The 24,564-nt window shown below is 39.7% G+C and overlaps 2 protein-coding genes across 2 annotated transcripts in view; one reads left to right on the plus strand and one right to left on the minus strand.

The window, feature by feature from the left end:
* Positions 1–24,564, minus strand: part of LOC133553184 (zinc finger protein OZF-like) — an 839,429-nt gene that overhangs the window by 607,426 nt on the left and 207,439 nt on the right. The window lies entirely within an intron of this gene.
* On the plus strand, positions 6,415–22,697 carry LOC133541845 (zinc finger protein OZF-like). Its single transcript, XM_061885882.1, has 3 exons — positions 6,415–6,714; positions 14,753–15,121; positions 19,509–22,697. Exons 1-3 carry the CDS (start codon positions 6,624–6,626, stop codon positions 20,723–20,725), a joined length of 1,677 nt encoding a protein of 558 aa, XP_061741866.1. The 5' UTR covers positions 6,415–6,623; the 3' UTR covers positions 20,726–22,697.

Below are 24,564 nucleotides of genomic sequence, written 5' to 3' on the forward strand. Positions count from 1 at the left end.
TGGACGTTGCAATAGCAATTCTGTTAGGCAAGCAAATAGCATAGCAAGTATGCCAAGCAAGAGGTACACAGTTAAGCGGGGCTGTGACTCCTCCCCCTCCACCCAACGTAAAAGAGGAGTAAAATAATCAATCAGTAACCCCACTTCAAATGCAGCATGAGACACTGCACACTGATATAGTTCTGTGAAAATGATTGTCTTCTGTGCAAATGTAAAGAAAGTGAACAGTGTGTGATTTACTGCAATACTGTCAGTCTTTCTACTTTTTATTTGTGCTTTGTTGAAATTGTTCACACATTACACACTGCTTTTAATGTTACGTTTGGAACACATTTTGAATGCGCGAGGTGTCACCCCCAGATGCTGCAGGACTCGGACCAGGCAGGATAGTAGGTAAGAACTTTGAGTCACACATTAAAAGCGTTACTAAAACGGCCTTCTTTCATCTCCGTAATATCGCTAAAATTCGCTCCATTTTGTCCACTAAAGACGCTGAGATCATTATCCATGCGTTTGTTACGTCTCGTCTCGATTACTGTAACGTATTATTTTCGGGTCTCCCCATGTCTAGCATTAAAAGATTACAGTTGGTACAAAATGCGGCTGCTAGACTTTTGACAAGAACAAGAAAGTTTGATCACATTACGCCTGTACTGTATATACCTTTATATACATATATACATACATATATACCTATACTGTATATACCTTTATATACATATATACATACATATATACCTATACTGTATATACCTTTATATACATGTATACATACATATATACCTATACTGTATATACCTTTATATACATATATACATACATATATACCTATACTGGCTCACCTGCACTGGCTTCCTGTGCACTTAAGATGTGACTTTAAGGTTTTACTACTTACGTATAAAATACTACACGGTCTAGCTCCAGCCTATCTTGCCGATTGTATTGTACCATATGTCCCGGCAAGAAATCTGCGTTCAAAAGACTCCGGCTTATTAGTGATTCCTAGAGCCCAAAAAAAGTCTGCGGGCTATAGAGCGTTTTGCGTTCGGGCTCCAGTACTCTGGAATGCCCTCCCGGTAACAGTTCGAGATGCTACCTCAGTAGAAGCATTTAAGTCTCACCTTAAAACTCATCTGTATACTCTAGCCTTTAAATAGACCTCCTTTTTAGACCAGTTGATCTGCCGCTTCTTTTCTTTCTCCTATGTCCCCTCCTCCCTTGTGGAGGGGGTCCGGTCCGATGACCATGGATGAAGTACTGGGTGTCCAGAGTCGAGACCCAGGATGGACCGCTCATCGGGACCCAGGATGGACCGCTCGCCTGTTTCGGTTGGGGACATCTCTACGCTGCGGATCCACTTCCGCTTGAGATGGTTTCCTGTGGACGGGACTCTCGCTGCTGTCTTGGATCCGCTTGAACTGAACTCTCGCGGCTGTGTTGGAGCCACTATGGATTGAACTTTCACAGTATCATGTTAGACCTGCTCGACATCCATTGCTTTCGGTCCCCCAGAGGGGGGGTTGCCCACATCTGAGGTCCTCTCCAAGGTTTCTCATAGTCAGCATTGTCACTGGCGTCCCACTGGATGTGAATTCTCCCTGCCCACTGGGTGTGAGTTTTCCTTGCCCTTTTGTGGGTTCTTCCGAGGATGTTGTAGTCGTAATGATTTGTGCAGTCCTTTGAGACATTTGTGATTTGGGGCTATATAAATAAACATTGATTGACATTGAACTTGTTTTAATATACAAAAGGTAAAAAGAACACTTGACAAAAGGCAAAGAAAAGGCGTGCCTACGCACGGGAAGCTAAATGCTAATAGTTAGCAAGCATCGAGTTCAAAGTCCAATAGAGACGACGTGAATACAAAGCAGAATACCAAACTTGCGAGTAGCAAACAAAACATCCAGAATGAACACAGGTCGCCGGCAGGCTTAAATACTCAAACAATAATCAAAAACAGGTGTGCATAAGAAAGTCAGTGCAGGTGGAGCAAATGAAGTCGCCATAGTGACAAATACAAACAAGGAAGTGCAAACACAACTCAGGGAACGGAAGAGTCCAACAATAATTACAAAACACACAAAAAGGACTCAAGAACAAGATTATGTCCGATCCGGGAGGCGGATCACGACATTTATTTTTCTATCAATACACATTATGTCTAGAAGACAGGAAGTAAGTCAACACTCTTGAATAGTTTCTACCTCAGTGTGTATGGTTTGTTGACTTAGCACAGGATTAATATGTGGAAATGACAAATGAAGTAGTTGACACATAGAATAGTTTTTATTCATGCTTTATTTTTAATCTTTTTCAATAAAGTTGTAGAAACACTGAGATTAGGTCTAAGTTCATTGTGTTCTTCAAGGTGTTTTTGAAAATGTACCTTTTTTTTCCTCAAAATGTTTAACTAACTTGAAGTGTTTTGTCGGGAGGATTATTTGTAATATGTACATTTTCAGAATGTGCTTGTTCTATTTTGGGTCGAAGTAAAATAAAGAAAACAATCTGAATATGTCGTAGTCTTATTTTTATGTTATCATGCCATGATTTTACCCGTCCCGCCCACGTGGAAATAGATTTTCCTCCATGCGGCCCCTGAGCTAAAATGAGTTTGACAGCCCTGCTGTAATCTGACTCATGTGAGCAGGTTACTGTATAAACACATTTTGTTATAAGTTATAAAAATGTGTTCAGTTCTCAGAGACACATCAATGTCAGGCTGACAATCGCTCTTCCGCTTTCTCCAAACACGAGAACAAAGCAGCTCCTACTGACTTGTGATTGGTCTGACCGTGCCGATCTTAATCACATGGCTAATTTCAATATAAAAAATTGTGATGTAACACAATTGAATATCTTATATGCTCGGACAGTAATGTGTTTATATAAGTTTCAGTGTTCCCCCCAGAATATTTCTTTGTTAAGGTGGTGTCTCTCCAGGGGGCGTCGCCCGGGACAGGCGTACGGACAGTGTAATTTGACCTGCAGACTGTGGTCAAGTAGGCCGGCTTCGTCGCGTGAAGAAGTCTACAATTTGCTGAATATGTTGAATTGCAACATACGATTTATATCTCGATATTTTTTCCGTAAAGTAAAAACAAAACACAAAACAGTCCTAGTTACCTGAGATACTAAGTATGTCATTATTTTTGACTTAATAAAAATTGACTTACTAAGACAAAATAATGACCAAGTCAAATTAATGACTTAGTGTAAATAAGCGTTTGCAATAAGAGTTAAAAGTGGGGGCACATACTGACATATGCTTAACTCATCATGCTTAATTTATTACAGCATTTGGGAAGCCTGTAGTTCATTTTTATTATGTAAATGCTATATTTTTTTATCAAAATATGATAGGAGGGACCTTGCCATTACAAACTGGGCTGTTACATTACTAATGATTAATGTAACTATAGCTGAAAAAAATAGTACAATAGCAATAGGAGAGTGTATTCATCCCTGAACACCATGGAGTTCATGTAGGCTTTATGATGCACTTACATTATTATATCAGCTATCAGAGACAGAAAGTCTTCATTTAACATAATGTCCTTTTTGCTGCTTCAACACAGAAAAAGGTAAAGTGAAATAACTCAGTTGTTAACTGTAGGTCAAAAATGCTTGTCTTTTTCTCAGGCAGACGGAGCTTTGCTGTTTTGTAACACACACGCACGCACGCATGCACACACCGCAAAATGAGCTAATGTTACGCTAAAAGCTAATTATCCTTCACCTCAAGGACTGCGAGCGAGCTGAGCTGCCGCTTATATTTCCAGAACATCAACTGGCTCATACTGATGTTACAAGTAGTAGACTGGGAGGTGTTTATTATCATTTGAGGAGAGCTAAACACCTTTCTGCTAGCCCGTGCCATCTCTCCTCTCTGCCTGTCTCTGCCGTGAGCACTGACTCCATGCGCTCTGAATACTCACTGCTGATTGGCTGTTACATGCGCTCTGAATACTCACTGCTGATTGGCTGTTAAATAACAAATAAGGCAACAAGAGAAGTATCCTACACTTCTCTTTTGTAAAGTAAATCTGAACAGCTGATATGTGCATCTATATCAACTATATCAGGGGTGTCCAAAGTACGGCCCGGGGGGCATTTGCAGACCCCCAGCTAATCGTTTACCAGCCCACCACACATTCTGCAAAAATGGCAAAATTGATAGTATTGCAAAAATAAAAAATAAAACATTTAAAAAAAGTGGAATGAGGTGAAATCTAAAGGGGAAAATTGGCAATGTTGACACAAAGCTGCCATACTTGCAGTTTTTTTTGTTCCTTTTGTCTTTCTTTTCTTTTTTTCCCCATTGCTCCAAAAAAAAAAAGGACATAAAAATCTATGTTATAATGAATTATTACTTAAAAATTATGACTTTAAAATGTTTTATGTGGAAAAAATATTGCATATGTTGTGTGGTTGCCGTATAAAAACTACAACGTTTTGACAAAAGAGCATAAAACAAAAAAAAATAATAGTTCAAACTTAAAATCGACAGATAAATCGGAAGTTGATCTTGAAATATAAGTGTTAAAAGTAAAAAAATAAATAAATAATAAAAATGTATCACTTTATGAGTGGGGAACCTTTCGAATCTCAAATATATTTAGTAGGATTTTATTTAACTTTTCACTGTGATTACTCAAAAATATTAAATAATTAAAATCAATGGTGTCCTGCATTATTGATCTTTGAGGGCTTTAATTGCTAAACAAAGGAAGTCTCCTGAAGGAATCAATAAAGTACTATCCATCTATCTATCTATCTATCTATCTATCTATCTATCTATCTATCTATCTATCTATCCATCCATCCATCCATCCATCCATCCATCCATCCATCCATCCATCCATCCATCCATCCATCCATCCATCCATCCATCCATCCATCCATCCATCCATCCATCCATCCATCCATCCATCCAACCAACCATCCATCCATCCATCCATCCATCCATCCATCCATCCATCCATCCATCCATCCATCTATCCATCTAAATACTACACATTTCAGTTTTACTATAAAAAACAAAGTTGCCTTTGAGAGAAAAGGCATAAAACCTTTTTTTTTTTTTTTTACTTTATATCAACCTTAAGTTGATATAGAGATTTACTGCAAGCATTAAATAAAAAATAAAAAAAATATATATTTTTTTAACATTTTAGTGACTGAGACCCTCTATACTCTCCAGGAGCCCTAAGGATTAAAAAAAAAAATCCATTTATTTTGTCATTGTTTGAAAATGAAAAATATCAAAATGGCCCCTGCATGCTTACATTTTTCCATGTGCGGCCCTCTGTGGAAAATGTTCGGACACCCCTGTTTTAAAAGTTTTGAACTAAAACAACTAAGTGGGTTGAAAAATATTCCTGTGTTTCTTGTAGTATTTTAAATGTATGATTTTTTTTCTTCAATGTATGCCCTTTTTCTGGTTTGAACAGCCATTGAAAATGTCTGCACGTGCTTATATATATATATATATATATATATATATATATATATATATATATATATATATATATATATATATATATATATATATATATTTACTTTCAAACAGTAGTTGAAGATTATTTGACGTTAAACACTTTGGCCAACCATTGTTTTAAAACAAGATTAAATAGCTTTTATTTAGAAAAAAAAACTGCTGTCTGTGCAGGTGTTTGTATATATTTATTTTCTTTATTTTCAAAGAGTAGTAGTTGATTATTTGTTGTTAGATGCTGTTGCCTCCATTGCATTAAAACAGGGGTCGTGAACCTTTTTGGCTGAGAGAGCCATACAAGCCAAATATTTTAAAAAGTATTTCCGTGAGAGGCCATATAGTATTTTTTTAATACTGAATACAACTAAATGCGTGCATTTCTTTTAGTAAGACCAACATTTTTAGAGTATAAAAAGTCTCTTATTCTTTTTAATAACACTGTTATTCTAAAGCTAACCAATTATAAATAAAATACTTCTTACCATTAGTGCGACTTCTTGAACAGGTGCGGTAGAAACCGGATAGATGGATTAAAATGCATGAGAATGTTTTATATGTTGAACGTAATTTTTAACTCTGTGATTACCAGCGAAATTATTCATTACTTATCGTGTTAAGCAATGTCAGCTAAAATTTATCTGAGAGCCAGATGCAGTCATCAAAAGAACCACGTCTGGCTCTAAAGCCATGGGTTCCCTACACCTGTTTTAAAACAAGATTAAATTAACTTTATTTTGAAGAAAAAAAAAGCTGCTGTCTGTGCAGGTGCTTGTATGTATTTATTTTCTTTATTTTCAAAGAGTAGTAGTCGATTATTTGATGTTAGATACTGTTGCCTCCATTGCTTTAAAACAAGATTAAATTGCCTTTATTTTGAAAAAAAAAAAAAAAAAAACTGCTGTGGAGTAGGAAACGGAAGTAGCGGGCTTCTAGCGCATGCGCAAATGTACTTGAAGCCAAGCAAAAAGACGAGGTCGTTCGGAGAATTTTGGAATTGACGATCTTAAAGTCATATGATTCACAGCAAATATAGCAACACTTATCTCAAGTCGCGTTTCCCAAAGCCACGGAACGTGCATTGAGTTTGGAGCGATATCTGAAGTGAAGATTGAAGACGTGATAGAAGATGGACGACTACTGCTATGCTAAGATGGCGACGTCATGTCAAAGAGAACATTCCAGCAAATCACCGACGGAGATAAAGACGGAAGATGAAGGTGAGTGACTTGACGTTTTGTCATTTGAAAGATGTTTGAGTTTCAAGCCCTTAAAATGTGAAATTAGCCGACCTTGTTGAAGAATGTAAAGAAAGCGCCGCCATGATTGTTAGCTTGAAGAAGGCAGTGGAGTTCACATCAGAGGAGATGAAAGAATGCAAAAGTCAAATGAAGAAAGTGGAAGAGCAAAATATAAAATGATGTGAAATATAATAAAGAACAAGAAATAACAAATGTATGCTGTGTTCAAACACTAATAGTAAAGTAAGCTAGCTGGTAGTCTTTTTCTTATACTGTAAAGTTCAAATTTGAATGACAATAAAAATAAGTAAGTCTAAGTTACAAACATCTGAGCCTCTTTAAATATTTGTATTTATTTCTAGTTCTTACCTTCTTGTTATTCTAAAATACAATTGTATTGAATTCCTTTGGTGGTGGTTTGGTATGATATGTTTTAATAACAGATAGTTTGTGTTAAAAATGTGCCTGAAATCAAACAAAGCCCCAAATTCAAAAAGACAACTTTCAGGAGGGGGCAGCACGGCGGAGAAGGGGTTAGTGTGTCTGCCTCACAATACGAAGGTCCTGAGTAGTCCTGGGTTCGATCCCGGACTCGGGATCTTTGTGTGGAGTTTGCATGTTCTCCCCGTGACTGCGTGGGTTCCCTCCGGGTACTCCGGCTTCCTCCCACCTCCAAAGACATGCACCTCGGGATAGGCCCCTCCCACCTCCAAAGACATGCACCTGGGGATAGGCCCCTCCCACCTCCAATGACATGCACCTGGGGTTAGGCCCCTCCCACCTCCAAAGACATGCACCTGGGGATAGGTTGATTGGCAACACTAAATGGTCCCTAGTGTGTGAATGTGAGTGTTAATGTTGTCTGTCTATCTGTGTTGGCCCTGCGATGAGGTGGCGACTTGTCCAGGGTGTGCGCCGCCTTCCGCCCGATTGTAGCTGAGCTAGGCGCCAGCGCCCCCCCCGCAAAACCAAAGGGAATAAGCGGTAGGAAATGGATGGATGGATGGAACTTTCAGGAGGGTATTGATTGATTGATTGAGACTTGTATTAGTAGATTGCACAGTACAGTACATATTCCGTACAATTGACCACTAAATGGTAACACCCCAATAAGTTTTTTACCTTGTTTAAGTTGGGGTCCATGTTAATCAATTCATGGTAAGTCGTGGTATGACACGACTAATCATGAATAACGTCTTGCGGGCCGCGATCAGACTAAGCAAATTGATCTGCCGATAGAATTATAAAATTTGGCTTGTCAAGACTTTTCAAAACAAGTAAAATTAGTTACCATCAATGAACCCCAAAATACCTTAAATACGTGATGATATGTGGTCTAGATCAGTGGTTCTCAAATGGGGGTACGTGTACTCCTGGGGGTACTTGAGGGAATGTCAAGGACACAAATATTTTTCAAAAATATTCTAAATATAGCAATAATTCAAAAATCCTTTATAAATATATCTATTGAATAATACTTCAACAAAATATGAATGTAAGTTCATAAACTGTGAAAATAAAATGCAACAATGAGATTTTTCTTCCATAAATATTGATGTTAAAGATTTCTTTTTTTGTGAAGAAATGTTTAGAAGTAAGTTGATGAATCCAGATGGATCTCTATTACAATCCCCAAAGAGGGCACTTTAAGTTGATGATTACTTCTATGTCTAGAAATCTTTATTTATAATTGAATCACTTGTTTATTTTTCAACAAGTTTTTAGTTATTTTTATATCTTTTTTCCAAATAATTCAAGAAAGACCACTACAAATGAACAATATTTCGCACTTTCATACAATTTAATGAATCAGAAACTAATGACATAGTGCTGTATTTTACTTCTTTATCTCTTTTTTTCAACCAAAAATACTTTGCTCTGATTAGGGGGTACTTGAATTAACAAAATGTTCACAGGGGGTACATCACTGAAAAAAGGTTGAGAACCATTGCTCTAGATCAGGGGTGTCAAACTCAAATAGAGAGTGGGCCAAAATTTAAAACCGAACAAAGCCGCGGGCCGAGGTTGAACAAATTAACCTTTTAATAGGGACCCAAACAAGTTTTGCATTGAATATTGAACAAGCAAGGCTTATATAACTTTATAGTGACATGCAAAATCGAGGTTCAAATAATAATAATGATTAAAAAATATCAACGGCATATCAAATGAAATTGAAATAAAAATTGTTCATTGGCAACACTAAATGGTCCCTAGTGTGTGAATGTGAGTGTGACTGTTGTCTGTCTATCTGTGTTGGCCCTGCAAAGAGTTGGCGACTTGTCCAGGGTGTACCCCACCTTCCGCCCGATTGTAGCTGAGATAGGCGCCAGCGCCCCCCGCGACCCCAAAAAGGGAAGAAGCGGTACAAAATGGATGGATGGATGGATGAATGCCTCTTTTCGGCGGTGGGGTTGAGGTGGACGGGGTTTTGTGACCCGGAAGAGTTAGTGCTACAAGGCGTTCTGGGTATTTGTTCTGTTGTGTTTATGTTGTGTTACGATGCGGATGTTCTCCCGATATGTGTCATTTTTGTTTGGTGTGGGTTCACAGTGTGGCGCATATTTGTAACAGTGTTAAAGTTATTTATACGGCCACCCTCAGTGTGACCTGTATGGCTGTTGACCAAGTATGCGTTGCATTCACTTGTGTGTGTATATAAGCCGCATATAATATGTGACTGGGTCGGCACACTGTTTGTATGGAGGAAAAGCGGACGTGCAGACAGGTTGTAGAGAACGCCAAAGGCAGTGCCTCTAAAGCCCACCCCAAATATTGTTGTCCGGGATGAAATTCGGGAGGGGCACTGAACTTCGGGAGTCTGCCTGGAGAATTGAGAGGGTTGGCAAGTAAGAGTGTTAGCGGTGAATGCAGTGTTACAGCGGCGGGCCAGCTCTAATGTTAATTTGATATTGCCTCAAGGGCCAAGTGAAATTACACAGCGGGCCAAACCTGGCCCGCGGGCCAGAGTTTGACACCCATGCTCTAGATCATGTTTTGTTTAGTTATTTTCTGTTAGTTTTGGTCTATTTTAGTTCCTGTTTGACACCTCCTGAGTTTGGTTTGGTTGCCATGGCAGCTTATTGTTTTCACCTGCCTCTGGTGTTCGGGACACTCACCTGTGTCTAATCAAAGGCACTATTAAAGCCTGCTTTCGCCAGTCAGTCGGCCTGGCGTCATTGTTTGATTCATGCCGTGTCCACCTAAGTTTTGTTACCTTGCCAAGTAAGTCTTGCTATTTTCATGCCACACTTCCCTGAGTGTTCCAGGCCATAGTTTATGCTAAGTATTTAGCTTCGAGTGCGATCGGCACCTTGTTCTTTCGCCTTGTGTTCAGTTGATTGTAGCTCTTTGAGTTTTTGTTCAAGATTGAGTCCTGTTTTTACCTGAAGGCTTTGTCCGGAGTGGTCCTTCTGCATTCCTGGGAGAACGACCCCGCATAAAGATGCGACCCAAACGTGACAAAAATAAGTATATTCTCACTAATAACAAGTGCACTGTTCTTGGTACAAAAAAAAAACTAATATGAGACCTTTTTGCCCAATATGTTGTAAAAATATTCTTAAATGAAGTAAATGCTAGTGCCATTGTTTTGACAAACTCGGCATTACATTTCTTAAAACCAGCAAACTTATACTAAAAACTATTTTTTTGTTCTTAATGGAAAGGCAACAAGGCAACCGCTTGTTACTCTCGGGATCTACTTGTTTTGATCCGCTCCCCGGATTATAGTCCATGTTTTTTCAGTCACTTGTGTTTTCTGTTAGTTTTGGACTCCTTCCTTTCCTGTTTGTGCACCTCTGAGTTGGGTACCGTAGCTACTTATTACTTTCACCTGCCGCTTGTGTTCGGGACGCGCACCTGTTTGTAATCAGAGATTACAGCACAGATTACACGATTTAAAGGGGAACATTATCAGCAGACCTATGTAAGCGTCAATATATACCTTGATGGTGCAGAAAAAAGACCATCTATTTTTTTAACCGATTTCCGAACTCTAAATGGGTGAATTTTGGCGAATTAAACGCCTTTCTGTTTATCGCGCTGTAGGCGATGACGTCAGAATGTGACGTCGCCGAGGTAACACACCCACCATTTTCATTTTCAACACATTACAAACACCGGGTCTCAGCTCTGTTATTTTCCGTTTTTTTGACTATTTTTTGGAACCTTGGAGACATCATGCCTCGTCGGTGTGTTGTCGGAGGGTGTAACAACACTAACAGGGAGGGATTCAAGTTGCACCACTGGCCCAAAGATGCCAAAGTGTCTGCCGCCAGACCCCCATTGAATGTGCCAGAGTGTCTCCACATTTGACCGGCGGTGCTAAAGCAGACATGGCACAGAGATGTATGGATAACCTGCAGATGCATTTGCAACGATATCACGTTTCCTTCCACCCACATTTAATGCGAAAAAAAACACTTACCAATCGACGGATTTAAGTTGCTCCAGTGTCAAAAGATGCGAAAGTCCTGATCGTTTGGTCCGCACATTTTACCGGCGATGCTAACGCAGCTATTCGGCCATGCTATGGCTATGAATAGCGTCAATAGCTATTTGCTCAATAGCTTCAGTTTCTTCTTCAATACTTTCATACTCCAACCATCTGTTTCAATACATGCGTAATCTGTTGAATCGCTTAAGTCGCTGAAATCCGAGTTTGAATCCGAGCTAATGTCACTATATCTTGCTGTGGTATTCCCATTGTTTGTTTACATTGGCAGCACTGTCCGACGTCACAGGGAAATGGATAGTCGCATCGCAAATACCGAAAATCAAGCACTTAAAAGCTTTTTTAGGGCTATTCGGGGACCGGTAAAATTGTGAAAAAACTTCAAAAAATACAACAAGCCACTGGGAACTGATTTTTATTGTTTTTAACCCTTTTGAAATTGTGATAATGTTCCTCTTTAAGCCTGCTTTTGCCAGTCAGTCAGTCTAGCTTCTTTGTTTGCCTCACGCTACTGTTACGTAAGATTGGTTTGTTTCCTAGCCCCTGATAGTGATCTCTAGTCTGTGCTAAGTAGTAGCCTTAGCTTCAGGTGCGATTGTTTTCTGTTTTATACCTCTTTGAGTGTTATTTTACTTTTAAATCATGTTTCTACATGTCCGGAGTCGTCCGATTGGATCCTGGGAGAACAAACCCCGCATCACCATGCGACCCGGGCGTAACACTACCAGCCGCTCAGGCAAATCATATGGTCTAAAAATGCATTTTCCCATCGACAACATGACATCATCACGCTGACTGAGTGCTCTTTCAGTCAATTAGTGTGCATATATACAGCCCGGCCCCCGGCCTAAATTTGGAAGATTTTACCTGAACGTGCATGAACTATTTCTGTTCAAAATAGTTTGAAATGTCACATTTTAAATGTTTAAATATTAACTATCAGTTTACTGTACTGTGCCAACTGTACTACTATATGAGTACGTATGTTCTAATGTTTCATTGAAAATAAAACAGCAAAGTCCATTTGGCTGTCATCTGTTTAATTTATGAGACACAATTGTGTCAAAGTCGTGATTTTTTTATTTCATGCTTGAAATAAGAAATTATTACTTTATCACCGATTCTGTTTATAACTTTTATGGAGAGAATTTCTAGGCGCAGTCAAGGCGTTGAGGAGTTCCGGTTTGGTGGCCGCGGGATTAGGTCTCTGCTTTTTGCAGATGATGTAGTCCTGATGGCTTCATCTGGCCGGGATCTTCAGCTCTCACTGGATCGGTTCGCAGCCGAGTGTGAAGCGACCGGAATGAGAATCAGCACCTCCAAGTCCGAGTCCATGGTTCTCGCCCGGAAAAGGGTGGAATGCCCTCTTCGGGTTGGGGAGGAGACCCTGCCCCAAGTGGAGGAGTTCAAGTACCTAGGAGTCTTGTTCACGAGTGGGGGAAGAGTGGATGGTGAGATCGACAGGCGGATTGGTGCGGCGTCTTCAGTAATGCGGACTTTGTACCGATCTGTTGTGGTGAAAAAGGAGCTGAGCCGGAAGGCAAAGCTCTCAGTTTACCGGTCGATCTACGTTCCCATCCTCACCTATGGTCATGAGCTTTGAGTCATGACCGAAAGGATAAGATCACGGGTACAAGCGGCCGAAATGAGTTTCCTCCGACGTGTGGCGGGTCTCTCCTTTAAAGATAGGGTGAGAAGCTCTGCCATCCGGGAGGAACTCAAAGTAAAGCCGCTGCTCCTTCACATGGAGAGGAGCCAGATGAGGTGGTTCGGGCATCTGGTCAGGATGCCACCCGAACGCCTCCCTAGGGAGGTGTTTAGGGCACGTCCAACTGGTAGGAGGCCACGGAGAAGACCCAGGACACGTTGAGAAGACTATGTCTTCCGGCTGGCCTGGGAACACCTTTGGATCCCCCGGGAAGAGCTAGACTGAGTGGCTGGGGAGAGGGAAGTCTGGGCTTCCCTGCTTAGGCTGCTGCCCCCGCGACACAACCTCCGATAAGCGGAAGAAGATCGATGGATGGAAACTAATAAAAATCAGTTCACAGTGGCTTATTTTATTTTTCGAAGTTTTTTTCAAAAATTTACCCATCATGGAATATCCCAAAAAAAGGCATTAAGTGCCTGATTTTCGCTATCTATAAATCCACCCCCCCATTTTCCTGTGACGTCACTGCGTGACGCCAATACAAACAAACATGGCAGATAGAACAGAAAGATAGAGCGACATTAGCTCTGATTCAGCCTCGGATTTCAGCGGTTTAAGCGATTCAACAGATTACGCATGTATTGAAACAGATGGTTGTAGGGTGGAGGCAGATAGCAAAAACGAAATTGAAGAAAAAACTGAAGTTATTGAGCCATATCACGACAGACAAAGGCAACGAGGACGAATTCGGCGATCGCCTTACAACCAACGATTGCATCTTTTGACCACTGGAGCAACTTAAATCTGTCGATTGGTAAGTGTTTGTTTGGCATTGGAGGGAAAGGCTGGATGCAAATATAGCTACAAATGTACATACAGCTAGCCTAAATAGCATGTTAGCTTCGATTAGCTGGCAGTCATGCCGCGACCAAATATGTCTGATTAGCACATGAGTCAATAACATCAACAAAACTCACCTTTGTGATTTCGTTGACTTTATCCTTGGAAATGCATCTGCTTTGAGTGCCGCAGGATATCCACACATCTCTGTGCCATCTGTCGTAGCATAGCTGTCGTCGGTAAAATGTGCAGAACAAACGAGGGACTTTCCCATCTTTTGACACTGGTGCAACTTGAATCCGTCGATTGGTATGTGTTTGTTTGGCATTAAATGTGGGTGGAGGGAAAGGCTGGATGCAAACATAGCTACAAATGAGGCAAAAAGATGCACTTTGTACATAAAGCTAGCCTAAATCGATGCACACTCCAGGTAAGTCAACTTGAAACCTTCTCTGTTGGTGTTGTTACACCCTCCGACAACACACCGACGAGGCATGATGTCTCCAAGGTACCGGAAAACAGTCGAAAAAACGGAAAATAACAGAGCTGATTTGACTTGGTGTGTGTAATGTGTTTGAGAAAATAGCGGATTGCTTCCCGTTGTAACGTCACGGGTGAAAGGTCATTGCTCCGACAGCGAACAATTGAAAGGCGTTTCAATCGCCAAATTCACCCTTTTAGAGTTTGGAAATCGGTTGGAAAAACATATGGTCTTTTTTCTGCACCATCAAGGTATATATTGACGCTTACATAGGTCTGGTGATAATGTTCCCCTTTAACCAGTAGAATTGTCCTTTGTTGCCTTTCTTCCTCTCCACGATGTTGTTGCTTGTATGCACTTTGTGTGTGCGTTTTGACACACTCAACATCATGCGCCTCGGCTCTGTAATCACCGCCCTAAGGCAGCATTCAGATGAAAGAACGGTACCGGTACTTTTCAAATGTGCTATAGTTCTTATTTCAATTGATTAGTACCACAATACTTTATTAGTAGCAGTATACTGTACAACCCTACTACACACACATACAGTACATAGAAGAAAGTGTGTTTTTTTTTTGTTTGTGTCTTGCAGACGTCCAGCAGCTGATGGGTAATCCCGAAGAAGATTCCCCTCAGTCAGGGGGGAGCTCCACTTTGAAGCAGGAGACTCCACAAGCACCCTGCATTAAAAAGGAAGAGGAGGAACTCTGCATCACTCAGGAGGGAGAGTGTCTTCTAGGACGAGAGGAAGCTGATTACACCAAGTTTCCACTGACTATTGTCTCTGTGAAGACTGAAGATGATGAAGAGAAACCACAAGTAGACAACCTCTTAGCTCCACTATCAGATAGTGAGGCTGAAGACGAGGTTGAAGTAACTTTGAGCAGCGATACAGACTGTGAAGGTGATATGAGGACTCACACTGACAACAAACACTCTGAATGCTCTACAAAGAAGAGAGGTAAAAAATGTTTGAGCTGCTCCGTTTGTGCTGAACTTTTTACTAAAAAGAGCCATTTGACTGAACACATGAGAACACACACAGGTGAAAAACCATTTAATTGTTCAGTTTGTGGCATATGTTTTTCTCGAAATAGCGATTTGACTCAACACATGAGAACGCACACAGGAGAAAAACCATTTAATTGTTCAGTTTGTGGCAAACGCTTTTCTCGAAATGGCAATTTGACTAAACACATGAGAACACACACCGGTGAAAAACCATTTAATTGTTCAGTTTGTGGCAAAAGCTTTTCTCAAAATAGCTCTTTGACTCAACACATGAAAACACACACAGGAGAAAAAACATTTAAATGTTGCGTTTGTGGCAGTAGCTTTTCTCGAAATAGCATTTTGACTAAACACATGAGAACACACACAGGTGAAAAAACATTTAATTGTTCAGTTTGTGGCAACAGCTTTTCTCAAAATAGCTCTTTGACTGAACACATGAGAACACACACGGGAGAAAAAACATTTAAGTGTTCAGTTTGTGGCAAAAGCTTTTCTCGAAATAGCATTTTGACTAAACACATGACGACACACACGGGAGAAAAAACATGTAATTGTTCAGTTTGTGGCCACAGCTTTTCTCGAAATGGCTCTTTGACTCAACACATGAGAAGACACACAGGAGAAAAACCATTTAACTGTTCAGTTTGTGGTAAAAGCTTTTCTCAGAACAGCTCTTTGTGTCGACACATGAGAACACACGCTGGTGGAAAACCGTTTAGTTGTTCAGTGTGCTGTAAAAGTTTCACATATAATGCAGACGCATTAAAACACATTACAACACACAGGGGTAGATAAATGTCAATCCCATGAAAAAGTACCAACTTTTACACCTGAGACTAATTGATGTGCAAATCAGAGACATATGAACATTTAACCCCTAATACCCACAACCCAACCCCCACCTCGACGTTCGGGCATAATATGTTTAATCTGTCCCGTGAGATTAATTTGCAAAGATTAAAAGTAAAACTGCTGTTCTAAATTTGTCCACTGGATGTCACTATAACAATTAAATTAGGCAAGCAAATAGTTGTTCAAGAGGTACACAGTCTTTATATATATATATATACATGTATATATATACATATATATATTCAGTGGGGCAAAAATGTATTTAGTCAGCCACCGATTGTGCAAGTTCTCCCACTTAAAAATGATGACAGAGGTCTGTAAAGTATTTTATTCCCTCTATTCTATTCTATTATTTTCTAATTTTCATCATTGGTACACTTCAACCGTGAGAGACAGAATGTGAAAAAAAATCCAGGAATTCACATTGTATGTATTTTACATAATTTATTTGTAAATTATGGTGGAACATAAGTATTTGGTCACTTCAAACAAGGAAGATCTCTGGCTCTCACAGACCTGCAACTTCTTCTTTAAGAAGCTCTTCTGTCCTCCACTCGTTACCTGTTTTAATGGGACTTGTTTGAACTCGTTATCTGTATAGAAGACACTTGTCCACAGCCTCAAACAGTCAGACTCCAAACTCCACTATGGCCAAGACTAAAGTGCTGTCAAAGGACACCAGGAAAATAATAGTAGACCTGCACCAGACTGGGGAGAGTGAATCTACAATAGGCAAGCAGCTTGGTGTGAAAAAATCAACTGTGGGAGCAAGACCACTAAAATTATCCCTCAATCTGGGGCTCCACGCAATATCTCATCCCGTGGGGTCAAAATGATCATTAGAATGGTGAGCAAAAATCCCAGAAACACACGGGCGGGTCTGGTGAATGACCGGCAGAGAGCTGGGACCAAAGTAACAAAGGTTACCATCAGTAACACACTACGCCGACAGAGAATCAAATCCTGCAGTGCCAGACGTGTCCCCCTGCTTAAGCCAGCGCATGTCCAGGCCCGTCTGAAGTTTGCCAGAGAGCACATGGGAGAATGTAATGTGGTCAGATGAGACCAAAATAGAACTTTTTGGTATAAACTCAACTTGTGTTTGGAGGGTGAAGAATATTAAATTGTATCCCAAGAACACCACACCTACTGTGAAGCATGGGGGTGAAAACATCATGCTTTGGGGCTGTTTTTCTGCTAAGGGGACAGGACGATTGATCCGTGTTAAGGAAAGAATGAATGGGGCCATGTATCGTGAGATTTTGAGCCAAAACCTCCTTCCATCAGTGAGAGCTTTGAATGGTTGACCAAATACTTATTTTCCACCATAATTTACTAATAAATTATTTAAAAATCCTACAATGGGAATTCCTGGATTTTTTTTTCACATTCTGTCTCTCACAGTTGAAGTGTACCTATGATGAAAATGACAGACCTCTGTCATCATTTTAAGTGGGAGAACTTGCACAATCGCTGGCTGACTAAATACTTTTTTGCCCCACTGTATATATACACACATATATACATATATGTATATATATATATATATATATATATACATTATATAATGTATTATATTATGTAACTATAAATTATATATATACCATACATATAAATTATATATATATATATTATATAAATTATTATATATGGGACGGCATGGCACAGTGGAAGAGTGGCCGTGCGCATCCCGAGGGTCCCTGGTTCAAATCCCACCCAGTACCAACCTCGTCACGTCCGATGTGTCCTGAGCAAGACACTTCACCCTTGCTCCTGATGGGTGCTGGTTAGCGCCTTGCATGGCAGCTCCCTCCATCAGTGTGTGAATGTGTGTGTGAATGGGTAAATGTGGAAGTAGTGTCAAAGCGCTTTGAGTACCTTGGAAGGTAGAAAAGCGCTATAAAAGTACAACCCATTTATATATAATATAATGTGTATGTATCCAAAAGGAAATGGGTATCAGACTATGTGTTTTACTATAAATGTTGGATGTGTGTGTTTGGAGGAGCGGTGCTGTCAGACAAGGGCTAGACAGGCAGGGTTGTTCGGGGGTGGAAGAGTGGTCGTGAGGCAGTGGTCGCTATTATCCTGCACGGGACAATCTGCCTTTAAATAAAAAAATGTAAATTATATCAATCGAGGTCAGATGGTATGCACAAAAAAAACGTGATCATTTTTGTTGCCATTTTGCATCAGCATTTCAGTTCAGTTTCAGCATTTGGGCAGTTTTGTACAGAAACTACTTATTTTCATACTTTTGTATTTAATATTTAAAAAAGTCCTCTACTTCTTAACTACAGACATCTTTCAGGTAGATATGATCTTTTTTTAGTTTTGCCATGTATTTCAATATTGACTTTTCCCCCCACTGTTAGTTTGTAGTATCCTAATGTCCATGGAAGCAGATGTTTTCTACTCTCTGTGATTCTAGCTGAACTTTTCTGACTCTATGACAAGTCATGTAAACATTGACCCATCATTCTGGCAAGGCACTAAATGAATGGCCATGAAACACTACACACTACGGTGGTCTCTATACCAATCATTTAGTAAATGTATAGATACTTTTCTAAATAAAGAGACCAATGAAAAATGTCAATATTGGCTTTATTCTAAACACAAAAATCTTACACTGCATTAAACACTCACCGTCAAAGAACAATTTGACAAGGTTAAAATATAAATTAAATGGCATTAAACACACTTGTCTTGTTTCACTCAAATAACATTATAAAATTTTCCATATTACATATAGTCTGCTATAATCAAGGATTAGATTAGAATAGAAACCATTTTACTGACATTATATTCAATTATTCATGATTCATGGTTGCCACTCCTGGTCTGTGCTTTAAGAAAAATACAATTATTAATGAAGTACTAAAAACTAAGCTATGAATAAATGTACACAGACAAGCCATGTAGCAGGTAAAACACATTTATTAAAGACAAACCACAAAGGTTAGGAATTTGTTACAAAATGTCGTCATTTGACTTGCATTAGTTGACTGCTAATTGGTCAGTTTTAACTGTGCTAATATTTGGCATCAAGTTCTACGTATCTACATGTGCACAGCAGGGGAGCTGGTTAACTTCTGAGAGTAGTATGTGTGTTTGTGACAATGTCAACCTGTTGTCTGAGTGACGTCAGTGAGTGAGCGGGCGAGTAAAGAGAGAGCAGCAGGACAGGTGTAACAACTACATTATACCTGTCACTATTTAAACTCCTTGTGCAGATCTGAATGCTTATTATTTAAATGTTGACCTAAGTCTGAAGCAAAGGTGCTAATACTAATCACCACATTTAGGGAGGTGTGTTTCAAAGCAGTTGAAAGGTACCAAAACTTTTCATAGGTGGTATAGTACCGATTTCAATTGGTTAGTACTACAATACTTGATTGGTAGCAGTATACTGTACAACACTACTACACACACATACAGTACATAGAAGAAAGTGTGTTTTTGTTGTTTGTGTCTTGCAGACGTCCAGCAGCTGATGGGTAATCCAGAAGAAGTTTCCCCTCAGTCAGGGGGGAGCTCCACTTTGAAGCAGGAGACTCCACAACTACCCTGCATTAAAAAGGAAGAGGAGGAACTCTGCATCACTCAGGAAGAAGATTGTTTTCTTGGATTGCAGGAAACTGATCTCACCAAGTTGCCACGGACTGTTGTCTCTCTGAAGACTGAAGATGATGAAGAGAAACCACAAGTAGACAACCTCTTAGCTCCACTATCAGATAGTGAGGCTGAAGACGAGGTTGAAGTAACTTTGAGCAGCGATACAGACTGTGAAGGTGATATGAGGACTCACACTGACAACAAACACTCTGAATTCTCTACAAAGAAGAGAGGTAAAAAATGTTTGAGCTGCTCGATTTGTGGTAAAAGTTTTACCAACAAGAGCCTTTTGACTCAACACACTAGAACACACACAGGTGAAAAAACATTTAGTTGTTCAGTTTGTGCTAAAAGCTTTTCTGTTAAGTGCTATTTGACTCAACACATGAGAACACACACCGGTGAAAAACCATTTAATTGTTCAATGTGTGGCAAAAGCTTTTCTCAAAATAGCCATTTGACTCGACACATAAAAACACACACAGGAGAAAAAACATTTAAATGTTCAGTTTGTGGCAAAAGCTTTTCTCAAAATAGCGCTGTGACTCAACACATGAGAACACACACAGGTGAAAAAACATTTAATTGTTCAGTTTGTGACAAAAGCTTTTCTCGAAATAGCATTTTGACTCAACACATGAGAACACACACAGGTGAAAAAACAATTATTTGTTCAGTTTGTGGTAAAAGCTTTTCTCAAAATAGCGATTTGACTAAACACATGACAACACACACAGGTGAAAAACCATTTAATTGTCCAGTTTGTGGCAAAAACTTTTCTCAAAACAGCTCATTGACTCAACACATTAGAACACACACAGGTGAAAAACCATTTAACTGTTCAGTTTGTGACAAAAGTTTTTCTCAAAATTGCCGTTTGACTGAACACATGAGAACACACACAGGCGAAAAACCATTTAACTGTTCGATTTGTGGGGAAAACTTCTCTATTAAGAACCGTTTGACTGAACACATGAGAACACACACAGGTGAAAAACCATTTAGTTGTTCAGTGTGCTGTAAAAGGTTCCAACATAAAACAGACGCAGTAAGACACACAAGAACACACAATGGAAAATAAGCAATTAGCTGTTTAGTTTGTGGTATGTTGCTCATATGTGGCGACATCCACCCTACCCAGGACCTCCTCACTGCTTCTTTCACTAATATCTGAGGTATTCATACAAACTTGGATTATTTGAAGCTTAATCTCATCCACTCATGACCTCATGTCTTCTCTGTATCTGAAACCTTCCTGAACAGTAAGATAGATGATGCTTCAAGTGCTTGGTTACTCCTTCTTCAGTCCAGGGACCTGGGGCCTCATGTGTCAAGTTTGTGTACGCTCAAAAACCTCCACTACACCCTTTTTCACTGCAAAGTTGAGATGTATCAAAACTGACATAATTAAAATGCAGCATGAGACACTGCACACTGATATAGTTCTGTGAAAATGATTGTCTTCTGTGCAAATGTAAAGAAAGTGAACAGTGTGTGATTTACTGCAATACTGTCAGTCATCTAAAGGCCTACTGAAATGAGATATTCTTATTTAAACGGGGATAGCAGGTCCATTCTATGTGTCATACTTGATTATTTCGCGATATTGCCATATTTTTGCTGTAAGGATTTAGTAGAGACCATCCCCGATAAAATTCGCCACTTTTGGTTCCGATAAAAAAAGCCTTGCCTGTACCGGAAGTAGCAGACGATGTGCGCGTGACGTCACGGGTTGTGGAGCTCCTCACATCTGAACATTGTCTACAATCATGGCCACCAACAGCGAGAGCGATTAGGACCGAGAAAGCAACGATTACCCCATTAATTTGAGCGAGGATGAAATATTCGTGGATGAGGAAAGTAAGAGTGAAGGACTAGAAAATAAAAAAAGACTTTTCAGTGAGAGCGATTCAGATGTTATTAGACACATTTACTAGTATAATTCTGGAAAATACCTTATCTGCTTATTGTGTTGCTAGTTTTTAGTGAGATTATATGGTCATACTTGTACAACCTGAAGGTCGCCCCTGCACCTTTCTTTAGCACCAGTCGGGTGGTGGCGATGCCCATTTCTGCCCTTCGCAAGGGACCTTCTTGGAAACAAGATCTTTTGAAATGATCGCTGCATAATACACTGTACTTTGTGTGTGGTCCAATCCAACCGTGTTCGCTTGACCGCTCCGTTCCATAGTAAAGTTTCACTGTCATCTTTGGGAATGTAAACAATGAAACGCCGGCTGTGTTTGTGTTGCTAAAGGCGACCGCGATCCACCGCTTCCCACCTACAGCTTTCTTCTTTGACGTCTCCATTATTCATTGACACACAGTATTGCAAAAGATTCAGCAACACAATTTTCCAGAATACTGTGTAATTATGCGATTAAAAACAGACGACGTATAGCTGGGAACGGTGCTGGAAGAAGATGTCCTCTACAATGTGTGACGTCACGCGTCATCATACAGCGACATTTTAGCAGGATACTTCCGCGCGAAATTTAAAATGGCAATTTATTTAACTAAAAAGGCCGTATTGGCATGTGTTGCAATGTTAATATTTCATCATTGATATATAAACTATCAGACTGCGTGGTCGCTAGTAGTGGCTTTCAGTAGGCCTTTAACTTTTTATTTGTGCTTTGTTGAAATTGTTCACACATTGCACTGCTTTTATTTTTCTGTCAATACACATTATGTCTAGAAGACAGGAAGTAACTCAACACTCTTGAATAGTTTCTACCTCAGTGTGTATGGTTTGTTGAGTTAGCACAGGATTAATATGTGGAAATGACAAATGAGGTAGTAGATACATAGAATAGTTTTTATTCACGCTTTATTTATTTTTTTGTTCAATCCTGGATAAATTGTAATTTAAAGACTAACACTGAGTCTAAGTCCATTGTCTTCTTCAAGGTGTTTTTGAAAATGCACCATTTTTTTTGCCTCTAAATGTTCAACTAACTTGAAGTATTTTGTCAAGAGGATTGTCTGTGATTTGTAAATTTTTAGAAAGTGTTTGTTCTATTTTGGGCCAAAGTAAAATAAAGAAAATAATCTGAATAAAGAAAATAATCTGAAGTTGTCGTATTCGTATTTTTAAGTTATCATGCCAGGATTTTACCCGTCCCGCCCACGTGGAAAGAGATTATCCTCCATGCGGCCCCTGAGCTAAAATGAGTTTGACAGCCCTGCTGTAATCTGACTCATGTGAGCAGGTTACTGTATAAACACATTTTGTTATAAGTTATAAAAATGTGTTCAGTTCTCAGAGACACATCAATGTCAGTGTAGCTGCTGACAGAAGCAACATGTATATTTGATATATGATGTCATAGTTGGTGAGAATAAATACATATAATGCAGAAAGATACGTTCATATTGTACACATAATGTGATTAAAAAGCTATTTCCTTGGGTTAATTCATGCAAGTTTATGTTTTTTTTTGTTACAATTGCATTTCAATTGAGTGGGGAATTAAATTTGGTCACGTTGTTGGGGGGACAATTAATATGTGAGGGAATTAAAGAAGCAGCATGAGACGACAAGTGTTTGATGTGGAAGACGTTAATGGAGTCTCGGATTAACAATAAACTTAATTCCCTTGGAGTTTATGAGGCCAACGAGGTATGATTACTTCTGATATGTTTGTCAAATCTATGTGGTTTTTTTTTTGGATTTCAGACTAATTGTAAGTTCTGGTTGCTTATTTTATTACTTCCGACGGCATTATATTTGGCATCGTTGGTAATGTGAAGAAGTTGTGGCTGATATATAAACGTCTGTGAGAAAAACCGGCAACTTGAACCTCGATTAAGACCTCAGAGGGAATAACACTGATAATGTATGGAAGTAGTAATTGTCTCACATCAACTTATATATCAATATGATATTAATACATATGCATATATTAGTTGATATACAAATGTAATTTATAAATAAATAATCAGTATAAATAAGCGCGTGTTTATAAATATATTTTTGAGATTTGAAAATAAATACAAATAAAATGCATAAATATAAAAATGTGACATACAAATAAATAATAATTTGTATAAATACACGTGTATTTGTAAATATAATTTTTAGATGTGAATATAAACATGCTTGATTTTGTATTGTATTGCCTGCAACTTGAGGGTTGCAGGTTCGATTCCCGCTTCCGCCATTCTCGTCACTGCCGTTGTGTCCTTGGGCAAGACACTTTACCCACCTGCTCCCAGTGCCACCCACACTGGTTTAAATGTAACTTAGATATTGGGTTTCACTATGTAAAGCGCTTTGAGTCGCTTCTTTTCTTTCTCCTATGTCCCCCCCTCCCTTGTGGAGGGGGTCCGGTCCGATGACCATGGATGAAGTACTGACTGTCCAGAGTCGAGACCCAGGATGGACCGCTCGTCGGGACCCAGGACGGACCGCTCGCCTGTGTATCGGTTGGGGACATCTCTACGCTGCTGATCCGCCTCCGCTTGAGATGGTTTCCTGTGGACGGGACTCTCGCTGCTGTCTTGGATCCGCTTGAACTGAACTCTCGCGGCTGTGTTGGAGCCACTATGGATTGAACTTTCACAGTATCATGTTAGACCCGCTCGACATCCATTGCTTTCGGTCCCCTAGAGGGGGCGGGGGGGGGTTGCCCACATCTGAGGTCCTCTCCAAGGTTTCTCATAGTCAGCATTGTCACTGGCGTCCCACTGGATGTGAATTCTCCCTGCCCACTGGGTGTGAGTTTTCCTTGCCCTTTTGTGGGTTCTTCCGAGGATGTTGTAGTCGTAATGATTTGTGCAGTCCTTTGAGACATTTCTGATTTGGGGCTATATAAATAAACATTGATTGATTGATTGATAGAGAAAAGTGCTATATAAATATAATTCACTTCACTATTGCATTTTTGCTTTTGTGTTGATGAGACATTCCTCCCACAA

Source organism: Nerophis ophidion, linkage group LG01 (genome assembly GCF_033978795.1).
Source record: "Nerophis ophidion isolate RoL-2023_Sa linkage group LG01, RoL_Noph_v1.0, whole genome shotgun sequence".
Lineage (NCBI taxonomy): Eukaryota > Metazoa > Chordata > Actinopteri > Syngnathiformes > Syngnathidae > Nerophis > Nerophis ophidion.

What these genes read in the sequence shown, in the direction of transcription:
- LOC133541845 (XM_061885882.1), top strand. Translation starts at nt 6,624, where the DNA reads ATGGACGACTACTGCTATGCTAAGATGGCGACGTCATGTCAAAGAGAA. An exon ending in GATAAAGACGGAAGATGAAG is followed by an intron (nt 6,715 to 14,752) that starts GTGAGTGACTTG and finishes TGTGTCTTGCAG; the next exon opens with ACGTCCAGCAGCTGATGGGT. An exon ending in ATGCTCTACAAAGAAGAGAG is followed by an intron (nt 15,122 to 19,508) that starts GTAAAAAATGTT and finishes TGTGTCTTGCAG; the next exon opens with ACGTCCAGCAGCTGATGGGT.